This window comes from Lynx rufus, unplaced genomic scaffold (assembly GCF_022079265.1).
Source record: "Lynx rufus isolate CCGP_SWC_20201006 ecotype Redwood Valley unplaced genomic scaffold, mLynRuf1.p SCAF_18, whole genome shotgun sequence".
NCBI classification, from domain to species: domain Eukaryota; kingdom Metazoa; phylum Chordata; class Mammalia; order Carnivora; family Felidae; genus Lynx; species Lynx rufus.
The window spans coordinates 562178-581446 of record NW_025814832.1 but is presented as its reverse complement, the minus strand read 5'-3'; the positions used below and the strand labels follow the sequence as shown (position 1 = coordinate 581446).

The following is a 19269-nucleotide window of genomic DNA, read 5'->3' as shown; positions in this document are numbered from 1 at the left end:
AAATCCAGGGTGTTTCCCACTCAGACTGACAGCAGCCTCTCTCAGTTCAGTCAGCCGCTCAGCGTGAGGGTGCTTTCTGCTTGTAGGCACACAGAGCCAGGCTCCTCCACTCTGCAAAGCCCTCAGCACCAAGTCCAGGGCCAGCCAGCAGCCTCAGACGGCCCATGCCCACACCAACTCTGCATTCTGCTCCTACACCGAAGTTTCCGGAAATTCATCTATTTCATCAAAGGCGTTCAGGGTGGTTTTGCTGTTGCTCCTGGAAGAATCTTGGATTTTGTTGAAATCTGCTTTCAAAAGAACCCCAAAATCCCTATTTTAGAAAGGCAGCGCTCTGTAACATGGGCTTCCATGTCCCAATGCACCACCTAATTCTTTTTTCACCACCTGATTTTTAAAAGTTATTCCAGGTAGGGTTATAAAATGTCACAGCTGAGGGGCATCTGGGTGGCTCAGTCAGTTAAGCATTTGACTTCAGCTCAGGTCATGATCTCATGGTTTGTGAGTTTGAGCCCCACATCGGGCTCTGTGCTGACAGCTTGGAGCCTGGAGCCTGCTTCGGATTCTGTCTCCCTCTCTCTCTGCCCCTCCCCCACTCTCACTCTGTCTCTCTCAAAAATAAATAAACATTAAAAAAAAATTTACTGTCACAGCTGAAGGGGACCTGAGAACCAATTTGCTTCAACCCTCCCATTTTGCAGATGGGGAAAATCGGGGCCCTCACACATGATTTGCCTAAGATCACATGGTCAGACAGGTGTGGTGGCCACGCTTTCTGACAGCAACAGTACCTGTCCGTCTTACAGGCCCTGGATCTTCATTGAGGAAGGAGACATGCGTTTTCCATTCAGTCCACTTCACCTCATTGATCCTGCAAATGTGATAATCATCCTATTTCTCAACTGCACCTCATTAGATGCAAACAAATAGCATGGCTTTTGCGGTGTCCTAGACGGCCCTCCTCTGTCCACCCCAGGGATCTGGGACTCCTACCTCACATGGTCATGTCAGCATTTTTAGGGTTTGAAATCTACCCAAGTCTCCATTTTCCCAGGCCTCAAGGGATTGGTCTCCTCCCAGTGTGTGGGGCCCCAAAACTCAGAGAGGTGTCAAGGGGACATCTTTAGACAGCTACAGCTGCTCCTTACTGGTCTATGGGGAAGGAGGGGAGGAGGGCCCAGGCTGAGATATGACAGTGTGAGGAGTAAACTTGTGGAAGTTTAGAAGTTTAGGGTTAAACTAGGGTTAAGGTCTCACTAGGTGAAGGTGGTTAGGGTTCAAACCCCAATAAGAGTGGGCAGAGTCTAAGGTGCTAGATTATAAATGGAGGCAGTGGTTTGGCTGAAGTTCACATTCAGAGAACATCTCTAGAATGAGGGTGTCAAAATTAGAGACACTTGTTAGGCTAAGGATGGTTTCCGCGGTGTGGGATTCTCAGTCAGAGAAGCTGTTTCCGGTAAGGTGATACACAGAGGGCAGTGTGTAAGGTCAGGCAGTCAGACGGAGGTAGGATCATCAGAAAAGTTGGTCACGGCATGAACATCACTTTCTAAAAACCAGACAGCCTGATATCTGTCGAAAGTAGCTGTCTCACTTTCCACTTGCCAGTGACGAAATGTGCCTCGGGTCCCCTGGTATCACATGAACCCACACAGGATAGAGAGGAGGACAAAGAGCGCCAGGCCAGCAAATGTTTCCTAAACCAGACAGTGTCAGGGAGAGGCCATGGAGGCCCCTGCAGGGGGCAGAGAGGGGAACTGCAACCAGCAGTCTCCTTTCCTCTCCCTTCGGAAGCTCGAGAAACCTCATCCCAGGGCTAGCAACCCCACGAGAGCAAATTCCCTGTTCCGAGGAGGTCAGAACCGACTGTAGCTGTGGTTTGGGAAGCAAGCGGTGGCACCGTTTCTCCAACATTCACCGCTTCATCTCTCTCTCCCCGCCCAAAGACCACCACCACCCAGGGGCCCCTCTCCCTTTGTTACCGCAGACACAGCCGGAAATCTTCCTCCGCTACCTTACACAGCTCTCCCATCCGGAACCTGCTTCTCAGCCATTCTGGTAACATTTTCTCAAACTCCAGAATCGTCCTGGCTCTCTGGGGACATAAATGAGGCTAAGCACATCAGTGAGGAGCCAGCCCAGGAAGACAGCTCCACAGGGTTGTGCACACATGCGCACGTGCACACGCGCACACAAGTACACGCACACACACCACCAAACAGCCAGCGTTCCCTCCACTGGGCGCTTAATGCATAGATCCTGAGGGTTCGGCTAATCCACAGATTTCAAAAATGAAAAGCCAGTAAGTTTGGGGAAAGTGTTCAAATTGCTTTAAACATAACGTAAACAATGTTTCTGGAAGTCCAGCAGCTTCCTAAGTGAAAATGTTAGGATCCTGGGATCCCACAGGGAAGAGAGGGGCAGACATCACGTAGTCCCATCTCCATGCCAGCCTTGGACTACCCCTCAGCAGTTTTCCTGTCAATAATTTGTCAAATCTATCCTGAATATAATCAACGAACCAATTAAGAAGGCCGTAATAATTAGAAACTTCCTGGTCATTGCCCCCAACACCTCAGTTCTGTCTTCTGGGGCCACAGAAGGAAACTATCCTCCCACAAGTAGCTCTGCAGATATCTGAGGGAACCCTCACCTTCTTGAACTCTAGTTCCAACACCTTCTCTTGTGAGGCACAGGTTCCAGTCCTCTCTCAGGCCTGGTAACCGGTTCTGGACCATCCTGTGGGGTAGTGTCCTCAGTGTATAAGGCCCACGGCGTGTAAGAGGTGGCAGCTAGGGTCGAGGACAGCAGAATTGTCCTAGGCCCTATGCTGCTCCTCTCGATGCAATCTAAGGTCACAGTTCTACATCCTCATATTACGCCATTAACTCTGAGCAGTACATGTCCATAAGCCTAGGTTTGCATCACATGTGCCGCTGTCCAGTCACACTGCCTAGACCCTCTACCCAGGGAACCTGGACTAAGACTTCCTCAAACCTGGCCAACCGCAGAGCGCTTATGCAGATTCCCAGGCCCCCACCCCAGATCCACTGGTGCAGACAGTTGTCAATACCGTGTGCTGAACTTGGTCCCCGTGAAGGCCCCCGTGCCAGGGCCTCTGCCAGGCTCACCTGTAGACGCCAGATGCGCTCACTCTCCTTGGAGACGTTCTCCACGGTCTCTCCCATCAGGGCGATGAGCATGTTGAGGAGGAGGACGAAGGTGAGGATGACGTAGGTGATGAGCAGGAACAGAAAGAGGATGGGGTACTTGGAGTTCTGTTGTATGTTCAGGTCGCCCAGGCCTATAGTGAGCTTAAAGAGTTCCAGCACCGAATCGCTGAAGCTGCCATAGGAGCTACAGTCTTTGTTGTCACTGGAACACTTCTCGATCAATGAAGCCAGGGCTGGGAGGACATAACAGGGTGTTCTCCTCTGGCTCTGTGCCTGGCTAATTACCCAACAAGCTCATGCATACTTGCACGTAGACACATGCCCCCCCTTCCTCCCCCCTCCCCCCCCGCCCTCCCCCCCTCCCCCCCCCCCGCCCTCCCCCGCCACATACACGCTGCAGCCCTACTGCCTCATTCTCTCTGGCCATTTAGATTCCACCTCCAGCCTCAGCTCCCGGAAGCTTCATCAGGCTGGTTCTTTGCCCTGACCCCCTGCAGAAAGCTCTTCCTGCCCAACAAAACAGGCTCCTCTACCCTGCCATTTGGCCCTTGATCACTCACAGACTTGCAGAGTTGTGAATTATAATCCACATGTATCCCTGGTTCCCCAACCAGGATTTGGACTCCCAACTTCCTATAGCCTGGGCCATCCTCCAAGACTGTAAGGTCCTGAGTCTCTTTCTAATGCTCTGTAGGGAGACCCCCTGGCCAAGACCTGGCTTCTTTCTTCTTTTCTCCCCAACACACCATACTAGTGGCTCATTGTTGGATGGATGGATGGAAGGATGGTCAAATTAATGAGTAAATGGATGGATGAATAAATAAACAAGTGAATGAGGAAATAAATAAGCACATTGTGGTCCAGCAAAGATACCAGAAGATGGGAATGGCTGCCTAATTTCAAATGCCAATGATCCCTGGGGGGCTGGTGGGTGGGAGGAGGAGAACTGGCATGGGAAAATACAATGATATCTTTCTCTGCAGGAGTTGTAAATAAAATAAAAATAAAATCAGGTTGTACAAATGAAGAGATTTTAAGTGGGGCCTCCCTATCTCCAGTCCCCAGCAGACCAGAGGCTCTCATAGATATATCCGAAGTAAACTACAAGTAACACGATGCGTGGGGCCAAAGGAGGTTATCTCCATGCATTAATTTACTCCTATTTTTCAAAGACCATTGATGAGTCAGATTTCTGCAAACTTTAGTTTTCCTATTTGTAAAATGGGGCCAAAACCACCTGCCCAGCCTACCTCAGGTTGTGGGGCCACATAACATGCTGGATGTGAATGTGGGTGGCATACCCCACAGTGTGGATGGACAAGAGTGACGGGTCTGCTTCTAAGCCTCAGTTACCTTATGATCAGGGATGATGACGCCCCCTTAGTCGAGATATTGGGAGAAGTAAAAAGGCAATGCTTGGAAAATGCTTAGCATGGCAAGTGCTCCACTGGTAGGTGACATAAGTGTTGCTGAGGCTGCTCCTGTGCCTTATCATTTTGACATCTATAGAAGGTGCTTTACAAATGTGGGAGTTCCTATTATTTATAAATCAATTACCTACTCCAAATCCAAGTAAGAACACAATATATACAAACAAGAACTTCAGAACATCATGCAAAATGACCTATAAAGAAAGAAACATGATTCAAGGGTAAGGTTTGAGCACATATTCACTAGACCCTGATCTCCTTACTGCTTCCCCTCACCAGGCCCCTCACCCTAACCATGCCTTCCCTCAGGCTGTCCTCCCTTCCCCTAGACAAATCCCCCTGATGCTCCAAAGTTCAGCTCTAGGCCGACCTCCTCCAAGAAGCCTTCCTTCCCTTCCCTTCCTGCTCACCTCCCTCCTCCCTCCTGGAACACAGTCTGTCTCAGTCCCTGATGATTCAGCCTGTATGGGAGCACCTTTCTTCACAGACTCACATCTGAAATCCTCACACTTCCTGGGGGCAGTGGTGTGCTGGAGCCAGCACATATGCGCTCGTAAGAGCTGACGGTTACGTTTTCATGAATTTTGTAAGCTGGTGTTTAAACACAACCATTATTAAAAATTAAATCACATAAGCTTATAATTAAGTAAATTATGTTCAAAACAAAGATAATATTCAACACTCATCACTTAGTTATTTTACAATTACCTATGCTCTTAAGGTTATTTACATCTACAGCAGCCATACGGTGTGCGTGTACTACATAATGTGTTACTGCACATCTCTTCCCGACTCTGTGTTTGATGATGTCATACTGGTAGCTGGAAATCAGCCATGGTAGGATTTGCACCATGGAAATTGGTAAATGGTACAAATCAGAGACATTATTCTGCTGATTGTCTAGGTCTGGAATTAAGACAATGATAGAGAAAATGTTAAGGCAGATTAAACTTCCGAATGTATCCTATCTGTAGCTGCTGTATGGTGAATTACATAATAACATTAATGAAACAGTCTTCCAGCATTTGAAAATTATCATCCAATTCAGCAAATAAGTGGCTCACATCATTGACAAACAAGGGAAGTTCCCACATAAGGCTTCATCTCACACCTTCAAGTCAAGAAAAATACCAACCAGCATTTATGCTTGCAACAATACTTTCGTCAGTTGCAACCACAGGTTGGCAACAGATGGAAGAGCTCAACAAAATCAACAAATCATTCTGCTGGATTCAACTCGCTATGTGGAATTTACAATAAAGAGCATAATTTATTTTATTATTTGTAAATGGTGTACTACTCATCCTTTGCATAGTAAAATTTATAATAAACATAATGTGTGTGTGTATGTGTGTGCGTGTGTGTGTGTGTGTGTGTGTGTGTGTTTCCCAGAGAGCTGGTCGTTAAATATTTACCAGCACACCACTGCCTGGGTGTGAGCACACTTCTTCATAAAGCGTTATTCCTTCCCTGTGTCCAACAAGCCAGGTGTTTTTGGGTCTGGACACTTAAAGCCTGACCAAAGGCAAAGAGAGACGGTGGGGTTTGGGAGAAAGAGCAGAGGCTGGCCCATGAAACAAGGGCATTTTGTTCTCCAGACCTGTCTCCCCACCTGAAAATGGACATTCTCTGAGGGCTCCCCCGCTGCAGAGCCTGCCTGTCTGCGATGCTCAAAAGCTCCAACGCACCTTCTGGATCATGACGCTGTACATGCCCATGGACTGGAATCCCCGCGTGTAGTAGAGCATGTTGGCCCAGCCCAGGGCCATGGCCAGCACAAGGCAGGCGAGGTACTCTTTGTAGGCAAACAAGTACAAGAAGACAGACAGTATCACAAGCACAGCTTGGACAAAACTGTTCAGGAGACACAGGAGACAAGGGCCTTACTTACTCCTCCTCAGCATACGGGTAGATACTCAAACCCCCAACCTCCCGCACCCTTCAGGCTAATGCCAAAGAGACAGGCGAGACTGCCCTGGCCCCACTCAACCATGTCTGAAATCCAGCCTTGCAGGAGCCATCAGCAGATGCGAGTCAGAGCCAACAGTGGGCTGGCTGCAGCTGACAGGGACTTGTTAAAAATACAGATCCCCAGGACTCAAGGAGATTCTGTTTCAAAAGCCCTGCAGAGCAGCCCAGGCGGTTGGATGTTTTTTAAATCACCCACGTGATTCCACGTGATTTCTGAGCCCCACATAGGTCAGGAAACCACTGGGGTAGACAGGATACAGTGAATAATTGCATTTTTAACAAAAATGACAAAAACTGACCATGTCTATACTTAAAAGTCATTCATAACAAAAGTCTCCCATGACCTACTTTTTAAAATCTTTTTTGGGGTGCCTGGGTGGCTCAGTCGGTTAAGTGTCTGACTTCGGCTCAGGTCGTGATCTCACCGTTTGTGGGTTCAAGCCCTGTGTCAGGCTCTGTGCTGACAGCTCAGAGCCTGGAGCCTGCTTCGGGTTCTGTGTCTCCCTCTCTCTCTCTGACCCTCCCCTGCTCACACACACCCTCTCTCTCAAAAATAAATAAATATTAAAAATAAATAAAATCTTTTTAAAAGCTATAACATATGCTAAACGATAGATACGCTAAACAGAGATTGGTTGCACAACAAAATGAATATACTTAATGCTGTTGAACTGTACACTTAAAATGGTTAAGATGGTAACTTTCATGTTACGTGTAATTTTACCACAATTAAAATTATTAGGGTACAATATATAACAAACACACGGGATCAAAATTACCCCTAAACATCGTTAACCATCAGCTATGCAGACATCTGGATAAAAAGCTCTCTTACTTATAACATCACAGTCTCCACTGTAATAAAATATCTAACTAGCCAAAGTAGGACACAGGCAACCTTGTTTTTCTCATGCAGTGAAAAGCAAATGTTTGGGTGATCGATACATTTTGGACTGAAGTGAGGAAGCGTGTATACACCCTCCTCATCACTGTCAAAGAACCTAGGAAGCAGAAGAGAAGGACAGTGCATCAGTGCCTTTTGTCTGCACCTAAAGCCAGTGGCTGTATAAATGAATTCTTCTCTGGAATTATCTTATTTTCTCAAAGGGAAAAAGACTCCCATGTGGCTCACATCATGGGGCAGTCCTGCACCTGGCCTACCACTCACTGAAGTATCTGGGCACCCCACCTGCCCGCAGGGATGAAGAATTCTGTTCGTGCCTCTAGAAGGCAGGTACATAGGTAACAAAACACCTAGGTGTTTGGAAACATTGGGCCAAGATTCAAGGTCCTGTAGAGACCCAGCTTCCCAAATGCTCAAAAGAGGGGACCTTCAGAGCTATAGAGCCAAACATTCTTCGTCCCATGCTGCAAATCCTGCTCCATTCACAGGCAGCAATGCCGAATCAGCCTCTGTTCATTTAGAGACAAGGGTCACGTAAGCCTCTGATGTCATCTGCACGTGACCTCGTTCAGAAAGGCTGCTGGGCTGGGTTTTCTGGCTAGGGCCCTAAGGTGGTCAGCCCTCCTCTAGCATAAGATGAAGATGACTGGGAGGCTGGGGTTAAGGCTCTTCATGACTCACTTCCATGCTTTGGGCTTTGGTTTTTCATGCTACAGATGCGACTCTATGATTTCTCCAGTGCTTTCCAGCCCTGATCTGCCAGAGTCCGAGATGGTAACCTTGGACCCCCACACAACTAGAAGGAACTGGCCCAGACCATCCATCCCTTCAGAAAGAAGTAAACAACACTACTAAGCCTCTTCCTGCCTTCTCTGCCCCATCTGCTGCCCAGGGCTCTATGTCAGGGTGAAGTCAGTCATCACTGCAGCCTGATGGTGGGCACTGTGGTAGGGTCTTCTGGTCCTCTCCATGGGCATCCATGGGCCTCTCTTACTAGAGGGGAGAAAGGAGGTCCCTGGCCATGAGACTATGGCAGGATGACTGAGACATGGTGACGTGGGAGGATGGTCATTCCAGAGGACACAGCACCCACGACACAGGACTTGAGCCCTGCCTGTGCGGTGCTGACCAATGGGATAGACCTACTTACAAGACAAAGTGAAACCAGGCATCAGAGAGAATGGACTGCAGATCTGAGGGTCTCAGCAGGAAGATCGCCATGCCCTGAGGCCAAAAAGGAAAGAAACGCTGCACCCTCTTCATGCCTCTCACTGGAGGATCTGAGGAAGGCAGTGTCTCCCCAGGACTGAGGCTCAGTGAGGGGGAGGGTGTGAAGGCCAAGCCGGAGCCCAAGTGAGGGATACGGAAGGGGATCTGTGCTGGCACGCAGAGGCAGCCCCAGGGTAAGCATGGCTGCACCCCCAAACTTCTCATACCTCTCACTACCCCCTTATCCCCACCCAGACTCTGCAAAGCAGTACAGCCACACAGCTCCCTGCGATTCTGCAAATGTGGCCCAGCTTCTAAAATCAACAACACAAGAAACAACGGGTACTGGCAAGGATGTGGACAAAAAGGAACCCTTGTGCACTGTTGGTGGAAATACAAGCTGGTGCAGCCACTGTGGAAGACAGCATGGAGGCTCCTCAAAAAGTTAAAAATAGGGGCGCCTGGGTGGCGCAGTCGGTTAAGCGTCCGACTTCAGCCAGGTCACGATCTCGCGGTCCGTGAGTTCGAGCCCCGCGTCAGGCTCTGGGCTGATGGCTCGGAGCCTGGAGCCTGTTTCCGATTCTGTGTCTCCCTCTCTCTCTGCCCCTCCCCCGTTCATGCTCTGTCTCTCTCTGTCCCAAAAATAAATAAACGTTGTAAAAAAAAAAATTAAAAAGTTAAAAATAGAACTATCCTACAATCCAGTAATTGCGCTACTGGGTATTTACCCAAAAAATACAAAAACGCTAATTCAAAGGGATACATGCACCTCGAAGTTTACTGCAGGATTATTTACAATCACGAAACTATGGAAGCAGCCCAAGTGTCCCATGATAGGTGAATGGATAAAGAAAATGCAAGATATATAGCTATATATCACGATATATATATATATATATATATATATATATATATATATATAATGGAATATTATTCAGTCATAAAAAAAGAATGAAATCTTGCCATTTGAAATGACATGGATGGAGCTAGAGAGTATAAGACTAAGCAAAAGAAGTCAGTCAGAGAAAGACAAATACCATACGATTTCACTCACATGTGGAATTTAAGAAACAAAACAAACAAGCAAGGAGAAAAAAAAAAGAGACACACAAAGAGACAAACCAAGAAACAGACTCTTAACTACAGAGAACATACTGATGGTTACTAGAGGGGAGGTGAGTGGGAGAATGGGTGAAATAGGTGATGAAGATTAAGGAGTATACTTATACTGATGAGCACTGAGTAATGTACAGAATTGTTGAATCGCTATATTGTACACCTAAAACTAATAGAACACTATGTTAACTGCACTGAAATCAAAATTAAAAATTTAATTAAAAAAAAAGACAAAAAAATTATACGGCCTTGCTTTGCCGCCTCTGAGCCTTTTTTTTATGCTGTTCCCCATGCCCACCCTGTAATGGCCTCCTCCCCAGTGTCCTCATGCCCAATCCCACCCTCGCACACTAAAGGCCATCTCTGCTTTCAAGCCTTCCCTCCCTCTCCTATCCCCAGATAAAAGTCATCTCTTTTCCTCTGAGCACTTGTCTGGACCCCACACAGGGCCCTTTTCGTAGCCTATTTTAAAGTGCAGATATTTATGTCTATCTGAAATCCCCTACAAGACTGTGAGCTCAAAGAGGACAAATTCTCTCCCTCCCTATCACCTCCCCCCGGGGCCCCACATACAGAAGGTGTTCAGCATGTATCTGTTGATTCACTAGTTAGATGGATGGATTGATAAGTGATCAATTGATAAACAGATGGAAAGATGGAAAATGGATGAAGGATAGAAGGACAGTGGGGAGAAATGCTGTGAATTCAGATGAATGACAGGGTCAGTGACAGGTAACCGAATGTGTGGATGGAGGGACAGGAAGATGGGTCACTGAGTGGCTGGGAGGGTAGATAAATGGCTGATAGATGGGCAGGGGGGTGGAGAGGTGGAAAGTAGGCAGGACAGACCTGCTGATCTATTTATTCTCATTTTGTAACTAAGAAATCCAAAGCTTAGAAAGGAAACACCTCTCCAAAGCTGCTCAGTAGCAAGGCAGAGCAGGCTGGATCAAAGGCAGGCCTGCTGTCACTCTGCCTGCCTTTCAGGCAAGTCCAAACGGGCTCTGCGGCCCACTCACCTCTTTCACAGAAATGCACGTGGCCCAGATGAGCACGAACATCCTTCCCAAGAGCTGCAGCCACCCCATCTTGTGCGTCAGGGCCAAGGGGTGTGGGAGGGCCTGGGAGGAAGGGAAGGAATGGATGGGTGCAGAATGGGGAATGAGGAAGGCAGGGGTCATGCCAACTCTGGAGGGACCATGCACATACACATGCCAAACCCTCAAGTTGAGCCAGAGGCCAGCACGAAGCCTGATCTCTGTAGGGTGTGAGAGAAAGAAGGGCAGCTCCCTACCCCTGCCCCACTCACAGTGGGAGCCCGGAACTCTACAGTGAGGACACAATCCAGTCCATGTTAACAGCCCCTCACACCTCATGGCATTCGTTCGTTTCAGAACCCATCCGTATCCCGATACTCACAGGACACTCAACAGCTGAAACTCTGTGCCCTGTGTAATGAATAGGAAACTGAGCCCCAGAGTGATGGGAAAGCTTGTTCAAAGTGACCTCCCCCTCCTCCCATTTCCTGTGGCCCTCACAGCAGAAACACCCAGTCAGCTCTAGATTGAGATGGAGCCCGGGCAGGGTCTGGGTCTCGCAGCCCTCCAGATCTCCCCACAATAGCTAAGCACTGGAGACATATTCAGTTTCCTAGAAACTGTGAAGGATGACACTTGGGGAATGCCATGCAAATGTCTTGGTCATTCTGCGCCTCAGTTTCCCCATCTGCACGTGGGACTGCTCCCAGGTCCTGAAGCTCTGACCATCGCACCACCCTCCCTCCAGGCGCACACGTACCTCCTCCTCCCGGGGGCGGTAGTAGGAAACGAGAGTCAAGGTGATGTTGTAGAAGAAATAAAAGCAGAAGGACAAGAAGAACATGTACTTGGCAAACTTCTTCCACTTCATATGCAGCAGCGTGTGCAGGGGCTCCAGGGTCAGCATCTCATGCCGGTTCTGGGGGTGGAACACCACTACCATTTTCAAAGGGCCTTCATTCCAGAGGGAGCTCTGAGTCAGCACCACCCCTGGCAGAAGGGCCAGTCATTGTGTCCCATGACTGGTTGGTCTGGGAATGTTGGGAAGGTAATTTCTGACTCTGTAGGCTCCTTCCCAGCGCCCCCAGGCAGCGGCCAAACCCCACAGGAGCCAGGCTTCCAGCAGGAGAACCTGCTGCTCAGTGGGGAGCGAGGGCTACGAGGGGGAAGGGCCATGACTGGGGTTATGGCCCCAACTTGGCCCCCTTCACTGTGCGACATTAGGAAAATCCCTGACCCTCCCAGGGCCTCAGCTTCCTCATCCATAAAGTTGATAGCAATCAAACTGCCCTACCTGTCAGGCTGCCGTGAGGATTCCAGGGAGACCCCAGAGAAAGCAGGCTCTGGGAAGCATGACTTTTGGTAACACATGGAGGATGAAGATCCAGCCTGCTGCCTCACTTCCCCCAAAAGCCAAAAACCTCTCACTGCTGATCCTCTCTCTTCCCCTCCAGCTTTACAGATCTCCCCCCTCTTGCCTACTCCAGGAAGTCCTCCCTGGTTGCTCCAGCTATGCCTTCCCAGAGGGTAAGGGGGTTTTTGGAACCATTAGGGAAGAGGGGGAGAAACAGGATAGATAAGATCAACACCAGTCATCCCACCCTCGCACCCCCACTCTCACACTGCCCAGGCCAGGATTCTGGGCCCAGGAGACCCCCACCACAAAAGTTTACAGCCCAAGGTCAGCTGGGAACAGGCAAATACAGCACCTGCCCTACCCCTCCCCTTTCTGTGTCAACTCTGCCTACTAAGGCAAAAGACTACAGACATGTCCAGCTAGTGGCATGGGTCTTCCCAGTGCCCCCTGAGCCCCCGGCCAGAGGCCAGCCTCCCACCCCTACTCTTCCCCAGCCCTCCCAGGAGACCCACATCAATGTTGGTGTTGTAGACGATGATTTCCAGCACTGAGTTGTCTGTTGTAGTGTCCACGTTGGTGAGGTCATAGAGGGAGGACGACACAGGCCCGTACGCCCAGTCAGTAAACTTCCTGGAGAGGCTCCGGAGTGGCTTCTCCTTGATCTCACGGCTGAGGATGTACTTCAAGATCTGGGGACAGGAAGAGAAACAGCTGTAGAGGAGGGCTGGGAAGATGCTCCCACCTGGATGGATTGAATCCTGCCCGTGCGTCTGCCACCAAGACCCCTGGGCTCAGCTTTATCTGTGGAATGGGTATGAAACTTCCTGCTCAGTCTGCTTCCAGGGACTGTGAATACCAGGGACGAAAGGTGTGGAGGCCCTTTGCATGATGCAGAAAGCTGCACAATCAGCTCGTAAATCCTTGTACCAGTTGGGGACCCCATTTAGTGAAGAATCTGGGAATCGACAATTCTGAGAACTAATTTCTGTTTGACCTGGATGTGAGAAGATACTAGAAGTTTTTCTGGCTTCCCTATCCCTCAGTCAAGACCATGCCCATTGAGGCTCACTTGCCTACTGACTGTGGGCCAGACAAGGGGTGATACAAGAGTGCCAGCCTGGCAGAGAGGCCTCGGAAACCCACTCTCCAGGTAGTGATCCTCAAACCCCACCGCATGGTAGAGTCATGAGGAACACTCAACAATCCCTTACCACCAGCTAATTCGGTCCGAATCTCTGGAGGGGGGATGCAGAGATCTGTGTTTTGTAAAGCTCCATGGGCAGTTCCAAAGCGCAGGCAAAGTGGAGAGCCACTGCTCTCCAGCTCACTGCTTCCCAAGACAGGGGCCAGGGCTTCCTGAGGCACCAACCCAAGGCCCAGGAAGAGGGTCCTGCTGGGGAGAACAGCATCAGAGCCGTGATCTCACATATTCCCATGTCATCTCATATGGGAGCCTTGTCCCCACAGCCCAGACAGAGAGCTCCCAGGGACAGGCAGGTCTCCCCATCCTGAGCCCCCAGCCTTGAAAAGCCTCAAGGAACAGGATGTGTCTTAAGCGTCTCTGCACCCTCCACTCCTAGCATGGCGGCCACCTTGGGCATCGTCCAGAAAAGTTTTCCAAAGAACACTGAATGAAGAAGAGAAGGGACCAGGAATGAGGGGGCCCCATCCCCAGGACTGGCCACAGGGGAGCACATTGTCCTCTAGAGAATCAAGGGGCCATGGGGCCATGCTCCATGCGGACACAGCACTTGCCTCAGAGGCTGGCAGGGAGGGGGCCTCAGAGGAAGCTCCACTTGCAGCCCTAATCTGACTCTCCTCAAAGCCTCCCACAAACTGTGTCCCAGCTATGGGTAGGAGACAGTGGGGAGGGTGGGGACGCACACAATTCCTCCTCTGTCGAAGCCAATCTCCAACACCTCCTTCCCCCACAAGAGAATAAAAAGGTCCCTTGTGAGCCCCAGGCCTGACCACTGGGTCTAGACCCAAGGCCCTCGGGGCACCCACCTCCCTTGTCAGCTGACCCGAGGCTGGCACAGCTGTGATTGTTCAACAGCCCTGCACCCCCCCAGTCCTCCCACAGCCTCCCGGGAGCCTCAGTCCCCTCCCAAGGATCAGACACCATGGAGGCTGAGGAGCAAGCTTCTCTGAGCCTTGCCCCCCACCAGAATCCTGACCTTGATCTCAGACCAGGTTGTGACTCCAGCCAGCCACAGAGATGGGAGCCCACCCCAGCCCGAGTCTTCACCAAGGCTAAGCCTTGAGTTCCTCAGCCACACCACCAGGGCACAAAGGGCCGCAAGCAGTCACACTCTCTGCTGGGGACTCGGCTCAGAGGTTCAACATGAGAGACTGAGGTCTCTCCAGATCCGGAGCAGCCATTCCGGGACTCCTGTCCTCATGAGAGGCTGAAGGCCCAGAGGGTCAGGCCCAGCCTCCGCTTGGGTGCCTCGCCACCTGGGAATCCTCAGCCACAAAGCACATGAGGTATTGTGTCACTGTGGTCTTAAAGCTCCCTCACTCTGACCCCAGACAAAGGGTTCCAGAGCAGGGGATAGAAACAGAGTGTTAGGGACTAAAGTCCAGACCGGGGGCCCCACAAGCTGCACCTCAGTGGTCCTGTGTGGTCACTCACTCAGAACAAACCCAACTCAGGCCAAAATGCACTTCAAGACCTAAGGCCAAGATCTTCCCCAGGCCAAGGTGTAATCTGTGGAGTCCCCAGAAAGGCCCCATGAGCTGGCAGAGTGGCAGTGAGCCTCCCCGCTCTCCTTCCTGCCCCCTCAGCAGGCCCCACCTCGGCCTTGCCCATCTTGGCAGCCAGCTGCAGCGGCGTGAGGCCATCATTGTTGCACATGGTCTCCAGCGCCCAGGTGCCACTCCTCAGCAGGATCATGTCATACATGCGCTTCACAAAGTCATTCTGCGTCTTGAAGTCCTCAGCCACTGTCACCAGTGCGTGTAGGATGTTATTTCCCCGCGAGTCCTGCGAGGTGATGTCTGTCTGCTCGTTCTCCATCAGCAACTGCACAATCTCAGGCTGGTTGGTACATGCTGCCAGGGCCAGCGGTGTCTCGCCTGGAGGGTGGTAGGGGGAGCGCCAGAGCTCAGTTCCCTCTTAGACCAGAAGAGTGTTCCCCAAGCCCTAGGACTGAAGCCCATATCCTTAGCAGGACTGATCCCTCAGATTCCCTGTGACCTCTCCCCACACCCGCCCTGTATGGGGGAGGCTAAAGCTACATCACTTCTATAACCTAACTGGTCTCTCTTCTACCACTCTGGCCCTCCAACACTACCTTCAGCCTTCAGTACAGCAGCCAGATTGACCCTAGTAACACATGAGACTCACCTCACCCAAAATAAAAGCTCAGGTTAGAACAATAGCCCACAAGGCCCTACATGTTCTGACATCATCTTCTCTCTTACCCTCATAATTCCCCTCCAAGCACAACGACCTTCTTCCTTTTCCTAGAACATACCAGGCATTTTCCTACCTCAGGGCCTCTGCACAGGCCATCCGCTCTGCTGGTAGTGCTGTTTCTCAGTATCTACATTGTTCATTCCCTCACCTCCTCCAAATCTTTTGTGCAAACGTCATCTTTTCAATTAATTACCCTAACCACACTATTTAAAATTGGAATCCACCTCCTTCCTGCTCTGGAACTCCCAATTCCCCTTCCCCTGCCTTACTTTTTATTTTTTCAATAGCACTTAGCATTTTCTAACATATTTTATGGTGTTCTTATTTATTATGTTTATTGTTGATGGTTTTCCTCCAGTGTAGAATGTAAGTTCCATGAGGGTAGGGATCCTTGTTTTGTTCACTGATACATTTCCAACACCTAGAACACTGCCTGGTATATATAGTAAGTGATCAATAAATGCTTGTTAAAAAAAGAGAAGGCAGGTGACTCACACATGGTCACACAGCAAGCCTGGGATAGAACCAGGACCGGACAACAGGTCTCCTGCTGTTTTCTTTCCAATCTCCCTCCTGTTCCCTCTCTTCATCCCTCCTTACAGACATTTCCCAACACTGTCTTCAACAGGGTCTGACGCTGGGCAATGGACTGGACAAGACCCTGTCCTCCTGGCTGCTCAGACCCAGGCTGTCCTGATTGAAAAACCACTCAGAAAATAGGCCAGAGGTTGTCAGTCAAGGGCTAGAGTGGGAAGACAGGTTGACAAAGTTGTGTGGGAAATTTTCTGGTGTGATGGAACTATTTATGTCCTGTCCTAATCGTGGTGGTGGTTACACAACTGTATGCATTGGTGGAGCTGAACAGAACGGTCCGTTGAAACTGTGAATTTCACTGTATCTAAAGTATATGTAATGATCTTTTCTTCACCCAGAGTGTCTTGACCCCAATTGCTTTTGGATTCTCTAACTTGTGAGTCAGGAAATTTTCCCCTCTTACTTTTGACTTCCTAGGTGCATTCCTGGAAGGCACTGGGCCCAGTGCCTGCATCAGCTCTTTACTACACTGGCAAATCATTCCCCTTCTGGGGACCTGTCTTTGCGCCTATAAAATAGGGCTTTGCCCCCAAGTCTCGGTTCCCTACACAGGGCTGCTCAACTGGATGCCCAAGTGCCCTCTAAGATCACAGCTGACGCCCCCAGAATGCAGCTCTCCCATTCTCTCCCCACCTCTCCAGCCACTCCCTCTCTGGTCCGCTCTGGATGTCCGGTTCAGAAGGGTTTGCCCCTTGCGGCCTCCCCAGTCCCAGCTCTGTACTGCTGGGCCTTGGACATGTTGAGCAGGCAGGGATCAGCAGTGGGGGCTCCAGGCCCTGTGCCCCAGCGCCAGTTGGGGCAGCCCATGCCGGGCGGGGCGGTACCCACCAAAGTAGAAGCCCTCGTGCTGGTACTTGGGGTTGAAGAAGACCCCGCTGGCGTGGGCGTTGACGTCGGCGCCAGCAGCGATGAGCAACGCAGTGACGTCTCCCTGCCGCCGCTCAATGGCGATGTTCAGTGCCGTCTGACCTGGGGACAGGGTGGGGATGGGGGAGGGTCGCTCAGCGGCTGGGCCCTGGGTGACGCCTCCTCTGGGGCCTCCACACCCTCCACAGAGCCACAGCTAAACACTAGCTGCCTGTCTGGTCTGTGTCGCCCAGCTGTCAAGAATCCCAGCTTCATTCTTTGCTCCATTCATTCGCATGGACGCAAGGAATATTGATGGAGTGACTGCTCTGTGCTCCCTGCCAGGCGCTGGGGACAGGGAAGTACATGGGGTATGGTTTTGATTCTTTTCCTCGAGAAGCTCACGGTCTCACTGGGAATTAAGTGCTATGATACTGGGAGGGGCAAGGGCTGTGGTACCTACAGCAGGAACTGTTAACATAGCCGGAGGGGGGCAGGGCCACGGTTCCCAGAAGTGACCTCTATGCTGAGACCGCTTGAGTTTATCAAGGCTGGGTGGGCTGGCTCAAGACTTCGTAGGCCAGGTTAAGAGGTTGGAACTTTATCCTGAGCACTGTGGGAAGTCATAAGGCATTGAAGCAGGCAAGTGACATGACCAGAGTTTGGGGTTTTCTACCTGTGTATTTTCCCATCACTCTGGGTGCAGAATTGGAGGATGCATTAGAATCAGCCCAGATTTGTGAGGAACTGTCGCTCCAGAGGAGAAAGAAATGCTGAGGCCCAAAGACCCTTAGGAGAAAGAGTCCTCAGCATGGCCTGAGGGAGTGATTGGGAGAGAAGGGGTGACTAGCCCAGGAGCTGGGAGAATGGTGCCCCAGGGACTGAGGAACAGAACAGGGGAGCAGTAGCAGGAAGGGGCTGGAGGGACCTTAACCCTGTTGGTGGAGGCTGTGGAGCCTCCAGATGGAAGGGACTGGAAGGCTGGGGGTGGGGAAGGGTCTCGGAATGCCCCACCAGAAACAGCATTTTCCAGAGAGACGCCACCGTGCTGTGCCATACACAAAATAAAGTCCTAGTGGATTAAAGAACTTGGCGTTTAAAAAAAATGGAAAGTTCATTTATAACTAACCTTTTGGCAGGGAAGACCTTCTTAAGCAAGTTATAAAATGCAGAAACAACCACAAAAGAAAAACAAACATGTTTGATAAGATAAAAACTAAAGCTTTCTGTATTTCAAAAGACATCTTAAAGAAGGTTAAAAGGCAACTGATAGGCTGGGGAAAATATCTGAGATATAGAGACAGTATGTTTTTAAAAGTTCCTGATATATTAGCCAGCAGACAAACAACCTGATAGAAAACTGAGAAAAAAATTATTAACAAGCACCTCACAGAGAAGAAAATTCACAAGGCCAATGAAGAAAGTGAAACCTGTTTGGAATCATTGATAATCAAGAAAATGAAAGTTAGAATCTAACAAGTTAACACTTTTCCACTTTTCACCAGCCAGATTGGCAAAAACCAAAACCAAACAAAAGGATAATTTCCAATATTAGTGAAGGGTGAGAAGATGAGTATTTGGGGGAGAATAAAGCAGTACTTTTTGGAGGCAAATTTGGCAATTATCATTATACATTTCCTTGAACCCAGAAAATCCAAATCAAAGTATTTTCCTAGAAATGTGCACACTGAGCACAGGGTCATAGACAAGAATGTGCACTGTGAGATATTGGCGAGGATGCGGAAAAAGGGGAACACTTTTGCACTGCTGGTGGGAATGCAAACTGGGCGCCACTCTGGAAAACAGTATGGAGGTTCCTCAAAAAATTATAAATAGAGCTAACCCTATGACCCAGCAATTTTATTACTAGGTATTTATCCAAAGGATACAAAAATGCTGATTTGAAGGGGCACATATATTCCAATATTTATAGCAGTGCTATCAACAATAGCCAAATTATGGAAAGAGCCCAAATGTCTATTGACTGATGAATGGATCAAGAAGATGGGGTACATATATACAATAGAATATTACTAGGCTATCAGAAGAATGAAACCTTGCCATTCGCAACAATGTGGATGGAACTAGAGTGTATTATGCCAAGCAAAATAAGTCAGTCAGAGAAAGATAAATATCATTTGATTTCACTCATATGTGGAATTTAAGAAACACAGCAGATGAACATAGGGGAAGGGAAGGAAAAATAAGATA

At 49.6% G+C, this 19269-nt stretch overlaps 1 protein-coding gene across 2 annotated transcripts in view; it reads right to left on the bottom strand.

Moving 5' to 3' along the window:
- Positions 1-192: 192 nt before the first annotated feature.
- Positions 193-19269, bottom strand: part of TRPV3 (transient receptor potential cation channel subfamily V member 3) — a 30560-nt gene continuing 11483 nt past the window's right edge. Inside the window, exons 6-17 of one of the 2 annotated variants that reach the window (XM_047080950.1) lie at positions 17041-17181; positions 14995-15275; positions 12710-12886; positions 11601-11759; positions 10823-10924; positions 8629-8702; positions 6292-6457; positions 4731-4797; positions 3132-3406; positions 1983-2095; positions 792-871; positions 193-290 (exon numbers count right to left, since the gene is read on the bottom strand). In XM_047080950.1, the coding sequence (XP_046936906.1) occupies positions 193-290; positions 792-871; positions 1983-2095; positions 3132-3406; positions 4731-4797; positions 6292-6457; positions 8629-8702; positions 10823-10924; positions 11601-11759; positions 12710-12886; positions 14995-15275; positions 17041-17181 (1733 nt within the window). The remainder of the gene's footprint in view (positions 291-791; positions 872-1982; positions 2096-3131; positions 3407-4730; positions 4798-6291; positions 6458-8628; positions 8703-10822; positions 10925-11600; positions 11760-12709; positions 12887-14994; positions 15276-17040; positions 17182-19269) is intronic. The other variant, XM_047080951.1, reaches the window with a different exon arrangement.